Below are 16,726 nucleotides of genomic sequence, written 5' to 3'. Positions count from 1 at the left end.
TCGGAGTTTTCGTTGTCTTCTTGACCTTCCGGAGTTATGACTGGAATGCGAGCGCGACCACTTAACCCTCGACCGGCTCCAGATGGCGCTACGCCATTACCGGACTGCTTAGTATGGTGGTCGGAGCTCCGGCGTCCACTTACAAAACACTTACATGCATTGCCCACCTCGCGTCTAGAATAACCCTTTTAGGGACGAGCTTCTGGTATGACGATGACCGGAATCGGCTGCATCGATCTGCCACCTTTGTTGTATAGAGACGTGTTTGATGGCGGCGGTGGTAATTGAATCCATCACGTGGATGCCAAAAATATACCCCACACAGTTTATTATAGAATTGGGATTTCATAAACGGGGTTCAAATGGAATTAATTACGACTGTAATGGAGGGAATTGCTTTGATTGGGCGACGGGAGGAGCACACGAGATCTGTTATTGGTGATGTTATTGTTTTCAACAACTGCCATCAGAAAAGATAATAAACATATTTGTTTGAAATTCTATTATTAGCTAAACCATTCAAATTGTGTAGGAAATCAAAAGTAAGTAGTAGTGGTAAAATTGGTGGATGCGCCGGGTCAGTGACCATAGCTTGTTTTTCTGGTTAATTTCGATTAGAATAGGAGTATATATTTCACTTTCTCGTTCATCTCGTTATTCATTCGTTTCAATAAATCCTCCATTGTTCCTGGGACGTGTTTTTGCAAGAATATGGTAAAATGATAAAAACGTCCAATTCTGTCGGTTTTTAGGTAGGAGCGCGCATAATGCCTTCGCATTAGAATCCTCTCTCTTCTTCTCAAAAGACAGATGACACTGTCATATTGAGTTATTTTTTAGCACATAAACTCCGTTTCCTCACACGGAACGAAGTTATGAAGTGAATTTCGTCGCAACGAGAATATTGTTATTTTTGCAGTACGTTGTGTCAGTCCGTTCCGAGGTCGTTTCCTCGTCATTTGCAAAAGAGAAAAGCGGCGAGAATCACATCGCGAATGCGAAGGAGGTTTTTTAACTCGTACCGACGTTCATAAACAATTTCTTTAGAGGTGCTTTATCATTTTATTAGGTAATTTCAGAGTGTATAAAGCAATATCAACGGGAGTTTATAAAAAACGGCGTGAGGAATCTTGGGTAATATCAAAATGAATAAATTCCGCCATGTTGGGACGCCATCTTGCCGCTGAAGAATGATTCTTTAAGGTCGTCTATCAACTTAGGTCGGCTATGAAGGTTTATATCAAAAGGCATTTCCCAAGGGAAAGGGGTGTAGGTGTGGCCCTCCGACTTGAAAGACAGCGTGGGGACAGAACAACGCTACTCCTAACGCGTTATTGACGCGCCCGCACAGGCTCATATACATACACGTTCTTTGATGGAAATTGTATCTCTCACAGACAAACATATTGAATTTAAGAGTGGAGAGGCAAAATTTCATCAACGTCAGGTGCTCGCTTGCTTTACATCCGGACGTCTACAAGACAACGCGAAAGAACGACGATGTTAAATTAGAAGAGAAAGAAGAAACCTTATACTCTTGTTCGAATGCGTCCCGAGAGTGGAGAAAAGTGCTTTCTGTTCTGGTCTTATCGCGAAATTAATTTTTCTGGATGGTAATGTGAGGAAAGTGATCTCGGCTTGCTCTTTAAATTCCTGAGACAAGGTGAGGGGAATTCGAGACTCAGAGGACCGGCGCCAATTACGGAAACAATTTGAAAAAGAGAATTGTAATTCGGGCGGATCTCGCAAGGATTCTACAGGACTGTTATGGTGTATTAAAAATCGCGATTTGCTCTGATACAATTTCGGGGAACAAGGGGACGAGATGCACCAACAACCAGAAAAAGGATTTGCTGACTTGCTGACTGTTCATGAACAAATCTTTATTTTATTTTTCGCAGAAAGTTTATAGAAACAGCCTTGTTTTGTTTTATTTTTAAAATTTACTAATTCAAAAATATTTGGATCACATAAAAGACCGTGCATGAAATTACACTGAAGAGATTCAAAACAAACTAATATAAAAAAAGGTATAAATAAGCACAAACAGTTGGGACAAAAACAGCTCATGACTAGAACTTCTGAAAAATAGTTCTATTAATGTCACTGCAAATTTTCCAGGTCTTTATGTGCTTGATGACACTCTAAGGTCTAATATTATGTAGAAGTATTTAACTGCATGTGTGAATTCCAACATTGGATGGGCAATGTTCTACCATGTTATTGTTCCAATATATCTTGACCTGACTTTGATATACTGGTATGTGTCGGAAAATTAATCATATATCTAACGTTGCGTTAATTACTGCTCACATTGGCTTATTGTAAACAACCTCTAATTTTAATAGATGAAAATGTTTCATGCAAGAATCAATTTTTGTAATTATCTGAACTGCAAAATTTGTTTAAAACAGCGAGTTTTTGGCTTCACAGCACATCTCCACGACCGCACGCACTTAAATAATTAAACGCACCCCCGCGCGAGCATTAACAAAATCAGAATTTGATAAATGAATCGGTTTCCGACAATTTACTTATTCGTCGACACGAAACATGCACTGCACATCCAGCAGTAATTTCAATTAAATTGATCGGCGAGACGCTCGAGTAATTAAAGCCCTTTGTTCTCTCTCAGCCATCTAGGTTTTCTCGGTGGCGCATTATACGCCGCAGAATGGGGGGCGGCGTGGCAACGTCTTGAGTAACAGTTAATAAACTCCCATACACACTGTCACTTGTTTAATCCTGAACGAAGGTGTTAGCAACCCCCACGAAGCAGATGGGAACGATGTAAGTGGCTAACAGGTGTAAGCGATGCTTCGGTTAACTCGATGGCCATTTACCGCTAGATTAGCCAATATACGGACTGCAAAATTACAACGGTTTCGTATACTTCTTTAATCCCTGCTGGAGATGACTGCGGACAACTGGTTCAGGGTCCAACAATTTTAAAAATTGTTTCAACTTGGGCGACGTTATTATGCTGTGCTTATTCGTCTGTTTATTTTAGTTTCGGTTGGGGCCACTGTAGTAAAATATCGTTAGTAGTTCACATGTGGTAAATGAACTAAACACAATTGTTGGCACTGCGGTGTATATATCACTTTCAGAAACCTCCCATTATATGTTAGAAGGGCAGGATTACACCACGCCCGCAGAAAAATATTAACACCGTTTTTATAAAAATGTAAGATTTGGTCAAGAGGATTTTTTGCTGCCAGACTAATGAAACACCATGTGGAATGTTTCTTTTAGTATTTAATTTAAGGAAGTTCAATATTTGGTCTCTTGAATTGCACATCGAAAATCTAACGGGGCTGAAATTATCTTTTTCCACGTCTGCAAGGAAGTTGTTCTGTTTTAAATCAACATTTATTCGTAAACCTCCACGTAAAAATCAACTCGGTGGAAAGATACACAGCCAATATGCGATAGCTCCACATCGTCCCGGAAAGCCCGGACTTAATACGTCTTCCGGATTTGCACGGGTTTGTGTTTTATTAAACCGTAGGTTTCCGTGCCGCGGTTTCAGTGTCCTGAGACGCTGCACATGCACACATACATATGCTAAAAACCACCCTCCGGAGTGTTTTCGGTATGATTGCGACGTTTATACACGTTTCTGTGAAGAGGAAACCGTTTTAATGTCAACAGAAGCAAACGGAGTTTCCGGTAGTAATCTCATCGCGTATTCAGTTTTGTCGACTAAGTACACACCATGCTATGTATAAGGCGTCGCGTTGTCGTTGTCAAAGCTTAATTAACATTTATGTAGCGATCATTATACATGTGTTATGCTTGACGAGTCCGTGAGTGGTGTTCTAACCGGAATTCGAAGCCGGCCATAAATCCAGGGTGCCGGGTCGCGCGCGTTGCCTTTTTTCTGCAGGAACAAATCCGGTGTATTTCCTTACGAGTTTCGGTTTTTTTCCTTTTCGCAACTCTTTTGTTGTGCACTTCAGCGATTTATTCATTTGAAAAGAACAAAGTCTGCCTCCGGATCCGAAACAAAGCAACAAATACAAGGGAAATTATTAAATTCAGCTCGACGAAGTAAATTTTCCGGTGTACATAAATTTTTAGGGAAAATATCGAATCTTCTTGCTGCGTTTTCTTTTTCGCATAAAATATACATGTTTAAGTGTCGGACAATTTCAATATCCCGGAAGGAGGTCTAGTGTTGTCTATTAGACATATGCAAAGCAGGATCCTGGGACCCTGGGAACTGCTTTGAAAACCAAATGACAAGCTCCAGGATAATTGAAGACCCGGACCGGACGACCAGGACCGGATCCTCCCATCGAGATTATTGGAGACGTACTCGAGTCGCAGATTTATGAACGGCAATCAAAGGCATGGGTTAAAAAGTCTATATGTAACGGGAGGGCCATTATAAGCTGCGTCTGATGAAAACGGGACTTTACGACCGGCGATTATTCAACGGAGAAATTGAGTCCTGCGGAAGGATCATTTTCCGGAGAGTGTCCTTTCCTTGTCTTGGGAAACACTTTTTTATCTATATCCCTACCTTTAATATACTGTTATTTCCGTTCTTTTTGCGTCGTAAAACTCTAGACTGGGTTAAAAGAAACTTTGAATAATTTATTGGTATGGCATATTTAATTGCATCAAATTCAATTTATTCTAACTTAATCACGAAAATTATCATAAAAAAAATGTTTGTTGAAGCTGATAAATGTATCGAGCGTAACTTTTCAATTAAATATAGACATAATTTGCCGATCTAACCTGGATCTGTCTGGTTTGTGTGTCTCACTGGCTTGCCACTCTCTGAGAAGAAAAGTAGTTTTATTTTTAGTTTATGAGAATCCTGTAACTTTTGGTAATAAATCCGATGCACGTTAATTAATAGTGGAGCTTGAACGTAATTGATTAATTTTAAAGCCTTCATAATAAAACTATGGACTTGATCAAACTTTGGTTAGTGATGTAATAACACTCCATATAAGAGTTACTAACATCAAGAGAACAGTGCAAATTAAAGTAAAATTGGTGGATGTGCTATTCTACCGTAGGAAATAATGATCACAATTTTTCACAGACCATTGAGCAGTAGTTTAGATTTAATTTCTTAATTAGTTATACTAATGAATGGTCAATTTAATTTGATGACAAATTTAAAGTAATTTACAAAAAGTGTCTTATTTAATTACTGGGGCGACTTGCAGTGGAAGGTGTTTTTTTCACAGTGTGCAGCTATTTTGTTCGTATTCTAATATGATTTTAATCATTTTTTTTTGTATGGTGTCCAATTCCTGTTCCGGAAGTGTGCGGAAAAAATGTAAACATAGCGATAACGCCGACACGACCTCTGACACCCGATGACATTTCGGTGTTTGCCGATACACCCCTCGGATGTATTGATTCGCTAATGGAGCCCTGCTCTGAACCACTTACCGCTGTTTGTGAACGTCGGTCCGCGACTCCCTTTGATCCCGTTTTATTTATGATGCCGCAAAGTGTGTTCCACGAGTCAATATTAAGTTATATTACAAGCAATAAATTAAAAAACCCGTGTTGTCGCAGCAAATAATTGAGGCCGTGTCGTTATACTCAGCGGCGACCGTAAATTAACGCGTCCATAACAAGGTGGAAGGCTTTTCGTTTTGTCATTTTTTACCCAGAAATTCTCTTTTCCTCTTGATTGCCGGGATTACATTATGAGTACCAACAGAATTGCTTCTATTAGCCGTATTTGAACTAATAAACACAAGCGCATTATCCTGATGAAACACTAACATCGCATTACGGCTACAAAGTAAACGGACGAAAAGGAAATGAATAAAGCAGAACAGGGCTGCCAACTCGCGTAATTATATATAGCGTGTGTTGCTGAAAGTTTATGGGCGATGGAGTGCTTTCACGCATGGCGGGTTGCGGAATGTGCTGTGACAGTTTTCGCGGAGGCGAATGTTATTGTTCTGATTTCGAAATTTATTCTGGCGGATAATGACGAGTTATTCCTTCGCCTTCATTTTAACACCTGTTTGCCTTCAGGCGCTTTTTTGATGGCTTAGTTTGGCATCATTCAAATTATTTAAAATAGATTATTTCAGTCACGAACGAGCTTCAAAAGCACTTATTAAATATGTAAGAACACGAAAGTGTCGATGAGTTTGATTGATGTTTGGTTTAGAAAGAAGCTATTTTAGGAGAACATTCATTTTTATTTTACATGGTCTTTTTTGTTTTTGGCATCACAATGAATTTTTTCTTTGTGTTGTCTCTTTCTTTGTGTTTAATTTAGTACATACTATTAATTTTATAGACAACAAAGTTCACTGCATCTTGAAATACAAGCACTAGTAATCCCCACTCTCTGAGTTAAATAGCCACACCCATAGTCTGGTGTGTCATTACTTTGGTGCACTTCAACAGGGCAAAATTCCAATATTTTAACACGTTTGATAGACTTGGGGTTATCTCACTTTGCTACTCTCATCTCATCGTTTTACGCTCTGCAATTTCCTTACTTTTCATTGGTGCTAGAGTTTGCTGTAAGTTTGACGTCTGCAGTTTGTTTCCGATTAAAAGCATTGATTTTTTACCCACGTTTGGGGCTGTTTTTACATTACTGGAAGTTTCGTCTATGAATCTTCCAGATTTATCTTCTCGTGTGCCTCGACCAAGTTGATTTGCAATTTCCAAGTTAAACTAGACGCCTTTCTGCTCCATATGTCGTGAATTTGATCCGATGTTTCGGGACTTTTTCGCTCGTTTCAATTTGTTCGCTGAAGCTCCCAGATAAAGAAAAGTTAATCTTTGATAATGTGTTCTACGACTAAATTCGATAACAACGTCCATTATACGAACAAAGCAGGTGTTGTGTTAAAGATAAGCGTTCTCGAGGTCCGATTACGTTCTGCTAAATTACCACCGGCAACGTTTCAATTTACCAAAAGCACCAAGACCTGGTCGTCGTCCACCTGTAATTTAGATAATTTCCAGGATAATTCCGCCTCCGTGGCAAATGCGATCTAAGCCCTTTCGCCGATATTTAAACCCAATATAATTTTATTTGCATTCTCTCGATTTACATTTTCCGTCCGACGGCAAGAATCTAGTCGCCGATCTAGTAATTGGCTCCGGACACGAAAGTGGGGTGAGTTTTACGGGGAGGTGGACACCCTTTCGACGGCGAAAAAGCATATTCGGAATGATCTCGGACGTGTTGCATGTTGCTTGGGGCGGGCATCCTGTAATTTATACCTGGCGATACGGACTCGACAAGTGCCATTTGTTTGGGTCCTGTTCCTCCCCCAACCACCCCTACAAACCTACGCACAGGCACATACACGCCTTACGCTTTGTCAAGGGAGACGTTAATTGCCTAGTCGATTATGGGGCATTGTTTTAAAATTGCCGGCCAAAGGAACGAAAAGAATAGGAGGAAAAAATCACAAGCGCAATAATGGAACGGCAGATCGGGGTTGATAACGTGGACGGCGGGCTTAATTTGCTTAAATGGGCACATTTTGGTAACCTCATATCAGCTATTTTGTGGAACATTACACGCATGGGGCCGCGATATGGGTCTCATATTGTGTTAAGAATGAAATTTAAAACCTATAATATTAAATGTAGGTTATTTACTCTAGTTTATTTTATATACTGAGTTGATAATAAATTATGTTTGTAAATTTATTTCATAGTTAGTTGTAGCGATTTGCCCTAAAATCGTAGGTTTATTGGTCACCCGGGGCTATTTTTTAGCTAGCTTTCGTGACAAGGAGAAGTTACTTTGTTGATTTTAAATGCTTTGGGTAGGCATATTGTTTAATAAAATTATGGATTTTTGTATCGCTCAGAAGAGTTTTTGTTCTTGTTCCTGGTCTGCATTTAAAATGTCTAGGTATTTGAGGTGAAATGCTTTTCACCCTTTCTCAGTTTTACGGTGTTAGAAAAACTTCCGTTCAAAGATATTAAAAATTGGCAAGTCGAGTTCGGTTTGACGTCGACGATAAAAACCGCTTTTATGAAGGTCCGAATTTTTTGGTCGACGCGACAAGTGTACAAGTTGAAAAAGTGCACGTTTCCCGTCGACAGACGCCATAAACTTAATCTTTAAATTGAATTCCGGTATTAAACGGTTTCCAGTTCGACGTAAACGAGCAATTATTTTAAAAATAGCAATAAAGCGGCCAGTATGTCATAAAGCTACACCAGTATTAGCGGGGCAAGTCACGGATTAAACCTGACTCCGGTTATGAACGAGTACGGCCAAGTATAAAACAAGGTTTCGCAATTACCTCGCACCTTTTTGACTCATATAGAAGCTTTTCATTCCCCTTAACTCCCGTACGTTTATTATCTGAGCGCACGACGGGACGTGTCGGAACGGAACAAATAAGGAGGCGAAGAATATAAAAGACCTTATAAAGTGTTATAATCACTAATAATATTTCATGTATTTGTAATTAATTTTTATTCATATTACTTAAAGTATAGTGGGTGGTAGGTTTATCTCTGATAACTAAGCTTAACCTTTGCTCCTGATACTACCCTAATATAAACGTCTGCCCTTTGATCCGGGTAGATATTCTTAATTTGTATTTCTAATAGAAATTATGTATTTGATCTTTGATCCGGATGCGACCCCCATTAGACATTTGGTCTTTAACCCATTTTTATCTGTTAGAACTCATATAAAACCACCACCACCCTGTTATAATTCAATTCCGTTTTTACCATCGTACGTTGCGGTTACCCTGTAAACGTATTTTTGTCGAATATACATTTTAATTAAGTACATTGAGTGTCTCTGTGAGTGCCCATCACTGATTTCCCTTTTTGACGACGACAAGTCCCAAGAAGGTCCCATAACAAAAAATTGGTGTCAGAAGTGGGATTGGGAACATTTAATTGGAAGATTAGAAGCATTCGATTGGGAGCATTGGAAGATTGAAACCATCGGGATCAACATTCCAAAGAAAACGCAGGATTCTTTCGCGGTAAGCAGAGATTTATTTTTCTTGCTGTTTTTTGTGCTACTTGTTATTGCTTGTTATAATCATGCCTGAAACTCCAACAACTCCAGCAACTCCAGTCCATAATTTCTCTGATATAAGGTCTTTAATACCTGATTCATTTTCGGGAGATCGACGAGATTTTTATGAGTTTCTTCAAAACTGTGAGAACGCTTATAAGTTGTGTGAAGGTACACAAAAAAGTTTAATGCTTGTTTATATTGTGTCAAAACTAAAGGGATCAGCTAGAGCTCAAATTCAGGAAAAAGAATTTACTAATTGGGATGACTTAAAAAATGTTTTAACCGAAGCTTTTTCTGATAATAGAGACTTAACTCAGTTGCTTGAAGATTTAAATAATATTAGACAAAACAGAACGGAATCAGTACATTCATTTCACACTAGGTTAGACCAGATTCGAACTCGTGTTTTAAATGCAATTTCTCTTAAACATAGAGGTGATATAAATTTACAAGGTAGATTAGATTCAATTCGCGAGATGGCTTTACAACGATTCATTCTTCATTCATCAGACGAAATCTCTACAGCTCTTCGTCGTAGTAAACCATCTACATTAGCATCTGCACTTTCGGAAGCTTTATTAGAAGAAAAACATTTGCAAGTTCGAAAAATTAACAATTTTAACTCTGTAAAAATTTGTAACTTCTGCAAAAAACCTGGTCATTTACTTAAAGATTGTCGAACGAGAAAAAAGGGCAACGATAATAACGTGAATTTCAATAATCAAAACGCATCCAGCGCGAGCAATCAAAATTCAAATCAAAATAAAACATGTAATTATTGCAAAAAATCTGGACATTTGATTCACGAATGTCGAAAACGCGAATATAACAATAACAAAAAAACGACAAAATCAAACTACAACTTCCCAAGCCGATGTACATTTAAACTCCGTACAGTCCCAGGTAACTGCCGTACCTGTGGACTTACTCTAAATCTTAAATCGGCAAGAAGTCAAAACGAAAATCTAAATGTTTGTAAATGCATTATTAATAATAATAATAATCATCATGAGTCTAAAAATAATCGAGTCGAGAACCCCAATAATCATAAACTAAAAATAGAAAACGTCTTTTTATCTCATAATGATAGTGCCTGTTATTTATCGGTTAATCACCAGAATTTGGATTTCAAATTTCTTGTAGACACAGGGGCAAGTGTAAGTCTAATTAAAGTGGATAAATTACGAAAACTAAAAGGTGTTTTTTATAATCCTCAAGATAAAGTTTCGCTGAACGGTTTGAGTGCAAACGGTTTAGTTGACACAGTCGGTAGCGTATCTTTAGATTTAAATTTCTTTAATCACAAGATAACGATTAAATTTTACATTGTTAAAGACAATACGAATATTCCATTCGACGGTTTAATTGGCAACGATTTTCTACTAACTCAACAAAAAGCCGAAATCAATTACGAAAAATCTGAATTAAAACTTAAAGATCTGCCATTTCCTTTAAAACTCAGTTTTAATTCAAATGTCAACAATAACTGCTATTATCTTCCACCTCGTTCTGAGACAATAGTTGAAGCTAACATTCTAAATAAAAATATTTCAGAAGGTCTAACTCCTGAAATCAAAATTCTTGACGATGTCTATCTTGCTAAGGCAATTCTGAAAGTTAATGAAAACGGAAAAGCATTAACCACAATTCTTAATTCTTCTAATAAAATAATCAAAATCGAGAAAATCGACTTAGTATTAGAGGAATTCGACAGTCATGCATGTTTCACGATAAACAAAGACTCTGTAAACAAAAGCCAAAATTTAAAAAATAGATCGGATCTATTACAAACCAATTTACGATTGGAACATTTAAATCCAGAAGAGAAATCTACACTCATGGATCTCTGTAAATCATATGACGATATCTTTTATCTTCCGGGTGATAATTTAACGCATACGGAAACGGTTCAACACGAAATAATAACAACAAATGTAAAACCGATTTCATCCAAAATCTATCGTTATCCAAAAGTTCACGAAATCGAAGTTGAAAATCAGATAAATCAAATGCTAAAAGACAATATAATCAGACCATCAAAGAGTCCATACAACAGCCCACTTTGGGTTGTGCCTAAAACTAGAACAGACACTTCAGGTAAACGTAAATGGCGCATTGTAACAGATTATCGTCAACTTAATAATTTCACAGTAGGCGATTCCTTTCCAATTCCAAATATAGACCATATTTTGGATCAGTTGGGACATAGTAAATATTTCACTACTCTGGACTTAGCAATGGGATTTAATCAAATATTAGTAAGACCTGAAGACGTCAATAAAACAGCTTTTTCAACACCTAATGGGCATTACGAATATCTTCGCATGCCTTTCGGACTAAAAAATGCACCTGCAACTTTTAGTAGATTAATGAAATCAGTATTAACTGGTCTTGAAGGAAGTCAATGCTTCACATATTTAGACGACATCATAATATATGCCTCTTCATTACAGGAACATAACGACAAATTGCAAAACGTTTTCGAACGGTTAAGAACAAACAATTTAAAATTACAACCCGACAAATGCGAATTTTTACATAAGGAAATCTCATATTTGGGTCATGTTATTACTGATAATGGCGTAAAACCAAATCCTGAAAAGATTCGTGCAATTGTCGACTATCCTACACCTGTCGATCAAAAATCGATTAAACAATTTCTCGGTTTAATGGGATATTATAGAAAATTTGTTAAAGACTTTTCGTCTATTGCAAAACCATTAACAACTTTGTTAAAAAAGGGTGTAAAATTTGTTTGGAATACAGAACAAGAAAACGCTTTCCAGCATTTCAAAAATGCCTTAATAAATGAACCAATTTTGCAATATCCTGATTACACGAAACCTTTTATTTTAACTACGGACGCTTCAAATTACGCGATAGGCGCTGTTTTATCACAAGGTGAGCTAGGTAAAGACTTACCAATCTCATTCGCGTCTCGTACACTCAATAAGGCTGAAACTAACTACAGTACAACAGAAAAAGAATTACTTGCGATTGTTTGGGCTACAAAACACTTTCGACCATACCTCTATGGCCAAAAATTTGTAATCATCACTGATCATCGACCATTAACTTGGTTATTCAATTGTAAAGATCCGTCTTCGCGACTCATACGTTGGCGCTTAAAATTAGAGGAATACGACTACGAAATTCATTACAAACCGGGTCGTATAAATTCAAATGCTGACGCTCTTTCAAGAAACCCCATAATGATGATAAACAACGAATCATATGATGATTTTATTCGTTTTCATTATCAAAATCAAGATTTAATCGAAATCAATCACATTCGCGAAAAACCATTTTCCAAATTTCCAAACGCTTTCTTCATTTCAAAAGACCTTAATCAAAATAACAAATATTTTAATTCAATCTCTGAACGTTATGATTTAAACTTAATTCCTCACGAAATCGACAGTTATGATACAATAACTTTGAAGAATGATCAGACGCAACAAACTACATTTTTAATGATATCACATCTTAACCACTTTGACGTACCATCCTATAAAGATGTCTTTTATAGTTTGCTCAATTTGAGAAAGAAAATTCGGGAAGCTAACTTAAGAAAAATTTTCATTGAAAATCCACGATTACTAAATAAGAAATTTAAAATAGATTTAATACACGAAATGATTCATTATATTTTCAATCAGACTGATGTTGAAGTTTCCATAACTGACCGTTGCAAATTAGAGCCAAAAGACGAAGAAGAAATTAACAACATTTTGAAAGAAAATCATTGTACTGCCATCGCAGGACATCGGGGATTTTTCAAAACGTATCAGATAATCAAAGAAATATACAAATGGAAAAACATGAAAAAGGACATACGAAAATTTATAAAAAGTTGTAAAGATTGTCAGTTAAACAAAACAAATCGTCACCCTCTTAAAGCACCGATGGAAATAACTTTCACCGCAACTCAACCATTTGAAAAATTATTTCTCGATATCGTAGGTCCATTACCTATCACCGAAAGTAATAATCGATTCATCCTAACTCTTCAAGACGATTTAACAAAATTTTCATACGCATATCCAATTCCAAATCATGAAGCTCAGCAGATTGCTGAAAAATTATGCGAATTCATCATGATTTTCGGCATACCTAAATCGATTGTAACCGATAACTCCACTGATTTTACCTCTAATTTGATTAAAGAAGTTAATAAACTTTTCAAGATCCGTCACATTACTACTTCACCATATCATCCACAAAGCAATGGAGCTTTAGAACGTTCACATTCCACACTTAAAGATTACCTCAAACACTTTATTAACAAAACACAAACCGATTGGGATAAGTTTGTATCAAGTGCCATGTTTTCGTATAACACATCAATTCACACAACAACTAAATTTACTCCCTTTGAGCTAGTTTTCGGAAATAAAAGCTATTTTACCACAAACAGTAACTTCTTCACCAGAATTCAGATATAGTTATGATGACTACCATCAACAATTAAAACTCCGACTAAACAAAACATTCGAAATTGCCCGCGAAAATTCAGGAAAAAGCAAAGAAAAATCCAAAATTAGATATGACAGAAATTCGCACGACTATAATTTTAAGAAAGATGATTTGGTACTTATCCAAGATAGAGCAAATAAGCCAGGATATAGTAAAAAACTATCACCGACTTATAAAGGTCCCTATAAAATAGAAAAAATTAATCCAAACCAAACAGTCGTCGTAATTATTAAGAAACAACGGAAAACATATCACAAAAATCTATTGAAACCATTTGTTTCAGATTAGGAACAAAACAACCAGTACTAATATGCTCAAATATCTCATCATCATTATCCTTTTTAACCATTTTCCAATATCTATTTTTTGTCTTAATTCCCATAAAGTCACGCAGCTTCCTAAAAATGCCGGAATATATTACCAAAACTTGGGACATGTCAAAACATATAACAGCTTTCTATCGTTATTGTCTTATACAAATCTCACATTTTCACATGAAAAGCTTACTTTAATTGAAAAAGTTTATGTTGATAGTCTAGATTTATGCGACCGGTGCGAAAACCATAATGGACAAAGGATTACATGTAGAAAATCTTTAGCCTTTTTAAAAATTCAAATTTCCCAGGTTTACAAGAAATTCGAAACTATTTTGCATTTAACTGACCACACACTTAAAGTCACACGTAAGCGTCGAGGTCTCATTGACGGTATATCTACCGGTATGAAATGGCTGTTTGGCACACCAGACGCAAATGATGCAAAATTCTATTCAGAATCCATTACGGCTTTACAGGACAAGCATCGCGAAACAATAAATTTAATGCGACAACAGGTTCATGTTTTGACTTCTGCCATAGTAAATTATAACAGCTCTGTTCAGTCTCTTAAATCAAATGAAAATAAGCTCAATGATAACATTAATAAATTCAACTCGTTTAGTAAATCAGTATCGGAAAATATTAACAATATCGTATCAGCTCAAGCTGTTCTTAATCATCTAACTTTATTGGAAGAACTAATTGTCGAGCTAAATGAAGAATGCGACACAATAATATCTTCAATATTATTTGCAAAGCAAAATATTCTACATCCATTCATTGTCACTCCGACCGATTTTAAGAATGAACTAAGTAACATCAAACTTAAATCGAATACTCAACTTCCAATTCCTCTAGATCAAGAATTTAAAATTCACAATTATTTTGCATTAAGTAAAATTTCAGTAATTTATGATAATGATGTTCTAATTTATGTTATCAGAATTCCTTTAATAGATAACATTAGATACTTTTTATATAAATTAATTCCTCTCCCTTCACCATCAAATCATTCGACTGTCTATTCCTATATCAATCCTAGTTTTTCCTTCCTAATGATGAGCATTACAAGGACGCACTACGGACAGTTGGAAGATCTCTCTGTATGCTTGGAACTGCTGAATTCCGAATATCTTTGTCCAAGACCTGTCATACGTCTAACGTCACAACAACCAATCTGCGAAGTGAAACTTAGAGTTGAAGATGTCCAGTCCATACCTGAAGATTGTATGACAAGAACCATCAAAGCAAACATCGAAGTTTGGCATCAATTATCCAGTAATCAATGGTTATATGCTATGAGCCATGCAACACCAGCTACGATCTCATGCGACTCTGATTTCGAAAACGCCATCGAAATTACGTTCAAAGATGTTGGAATTTTGGAATTGGCACCTCACTGTCACTGCTACACGATGACTACAAACTTGGTTGCTTCATCCAATATTTCCCACAACTTCACGAACTACATTCCACATGTCGACATCAATTCCGACGATTGCTGTGTAGAAAATCAGAAGATTTTGGTAGCTTCGCAAATGGATCCTATTCACATCGACAGCAATAATTTGGACGAACTTCGGCATGCGAACCTCAAACTTCAAAAGTTCGACGACGTCCTGGAAACCGAGATGAACAACTCCTTTGGCAATCATCATTATTTCAACTTTTTCGGATTCTCGATCGCAGTGGTTTTCGTTCTCGTTGTCATATTCTCTATCTGCTGCTGCATATCGAGATACTGCTGCGATTGCACCTGGATTCCTTGTGTCGGACGGTTTCTCCCAAAGAAATGTTCTGGAAAACTTCTGTCCAACTTTTGGGTACCTCGAAATAGACGTGACTCCATTGCACTGTCTGTCCACACTGGAGAACGTTTCGAAACAACTACAAGTCCAGCGGTTCCAATGGAAGAAAACAATGAACAAACTCCTGTTATTAGTAATCCTTATAATTTGCGATCAAGAAATAGTAGTTTATCTAAATTGTAAATTTTGTAGGTATATCAAAACTCTTAGGGAGGAAGAGTGTTATAATCACTAATAATATTTCATGTATTTGTAATTAATTTTTATTCATATTACTTAAAGTATAGTGGGTGGTAGGTTTATCTCTGATAACTAAGCTTAACCTTTGCTCCTGATACTACCCTAATATAAACGTCTGCCCTTTGATCCGGGTAGATATTCTTAATTTGTATTTCTAATAGAAATTATGTATTTGATCTTTGATCCGGATGCGACCCCCATTAGACATTTGGTCTTTAACCCATTTTTATCTGTTAGAACTCATATAAAACCACCACCACCCTGTTATAATTCAATTCCGTTTTTACCATCGTACGTTGCGGTTACCCTGTAAACGTATTTTTGTCGAATATACATTTTAATTAAGTACATTGAGTGTCTCTGTGAGTGCCCATCACTGATTTCCCTTTTTGACGACGACAAGTCCCAAGAAGGTCCCATAACAAAAGTTTATAATTTTGTATCGGTGTAATTTAATTACAAAGCAGCCAGCAATGCTAATTTTCTTCTTTCTCGGGAAGCACGGAAACCCGTCAACTCATAAACAGGATAAAATTTAATTCCTTCCACAAATAAAAGCTCGGAAATTGAAGTTGAAACCTTCAACGTCACCGTATTGCAGACCGGATTATGTTTTGACGGGATCCTTTTCCTTAACTCGTCCGGGAAGAAAAAAGCGACCGGAATTGTCCTGATTCAGACCACGTTCCAATTATCGAAGACTTCCGGGTCCGGATGTGTACTTAGGTTCGGTATGTTCGACTGGACCAATTAAAATGTACAAACTTTTGATTAGCATGACAAATACGGAGAAATAATCAAGTCATCTTGCCTCTTGCCCGTAATTGAATGAAACGACCCAAATGCCGACTGTGGGCCGAATTTATGCGCAACAT

General features: G+C 36.9%; 2 protein-coding genes across 7 annotated transcripts in view; both read left to right on the top strand.

Annotated features, from left to right (window-relative positions):
• The window catches only part of Lar (tyrosine-protein phosphatase Lar), a 144,641-nt gene that overhangs the window by 22,324 nt on the left and 105,591 nt on the right, over nt 1-16,726 (top strand). The gene's annotated exons all lie outside the window — the stretch shown is intronic.
• On the top strand, nt 8,736-16,199 carry LOC148178640 (uncharacterized). The gene is made up of 2 exons (XM_088029408.1): nt 8,736-8,972; nt 13,770-16,199. Exon 2 carries the CDS (start codon nt 13,797-13,799, stop codon nt 15,792-15,794), a length of 1,998 nt encoding a protein of 665 aa, XP_087885534.1. The 5' UTR covers nt 8,736-8,972; nt 13,770-13,796; the 3' UTR covers nt 15,795-16,199.

Source organism: Gnatocerus cornutus, chromosome 2 (assembly GCF_029298725.1).
Source record: "Gnatocerus cornutus isolate USDA-ARS CGAHR chromosome 2, icGnaCorn1.1, whole genome shotgun sequence".
NCBI classification, from domain to species: Eukaryota; Metazoa; Arthropoda; class Insecta; order Coleoptera; family Tenebrionidae; genus Gnatocerus; species Gnatocerus cornutus.
The sequence above is the reverse complement of the archived record's forward strand: the minus strand, read 5'-3'. Positions and strand labels throughout refer to the sequence as shown.

What these genes read in the sequence shown, in the direction of transcription:
- LOC148178640 (XM_088029408.1), top strand. Translation starts at nt 13,797, where the DNA reads ATGCTCAAATATCTCATCATCATTATCCTTTTTAACCATTTTCCAATA.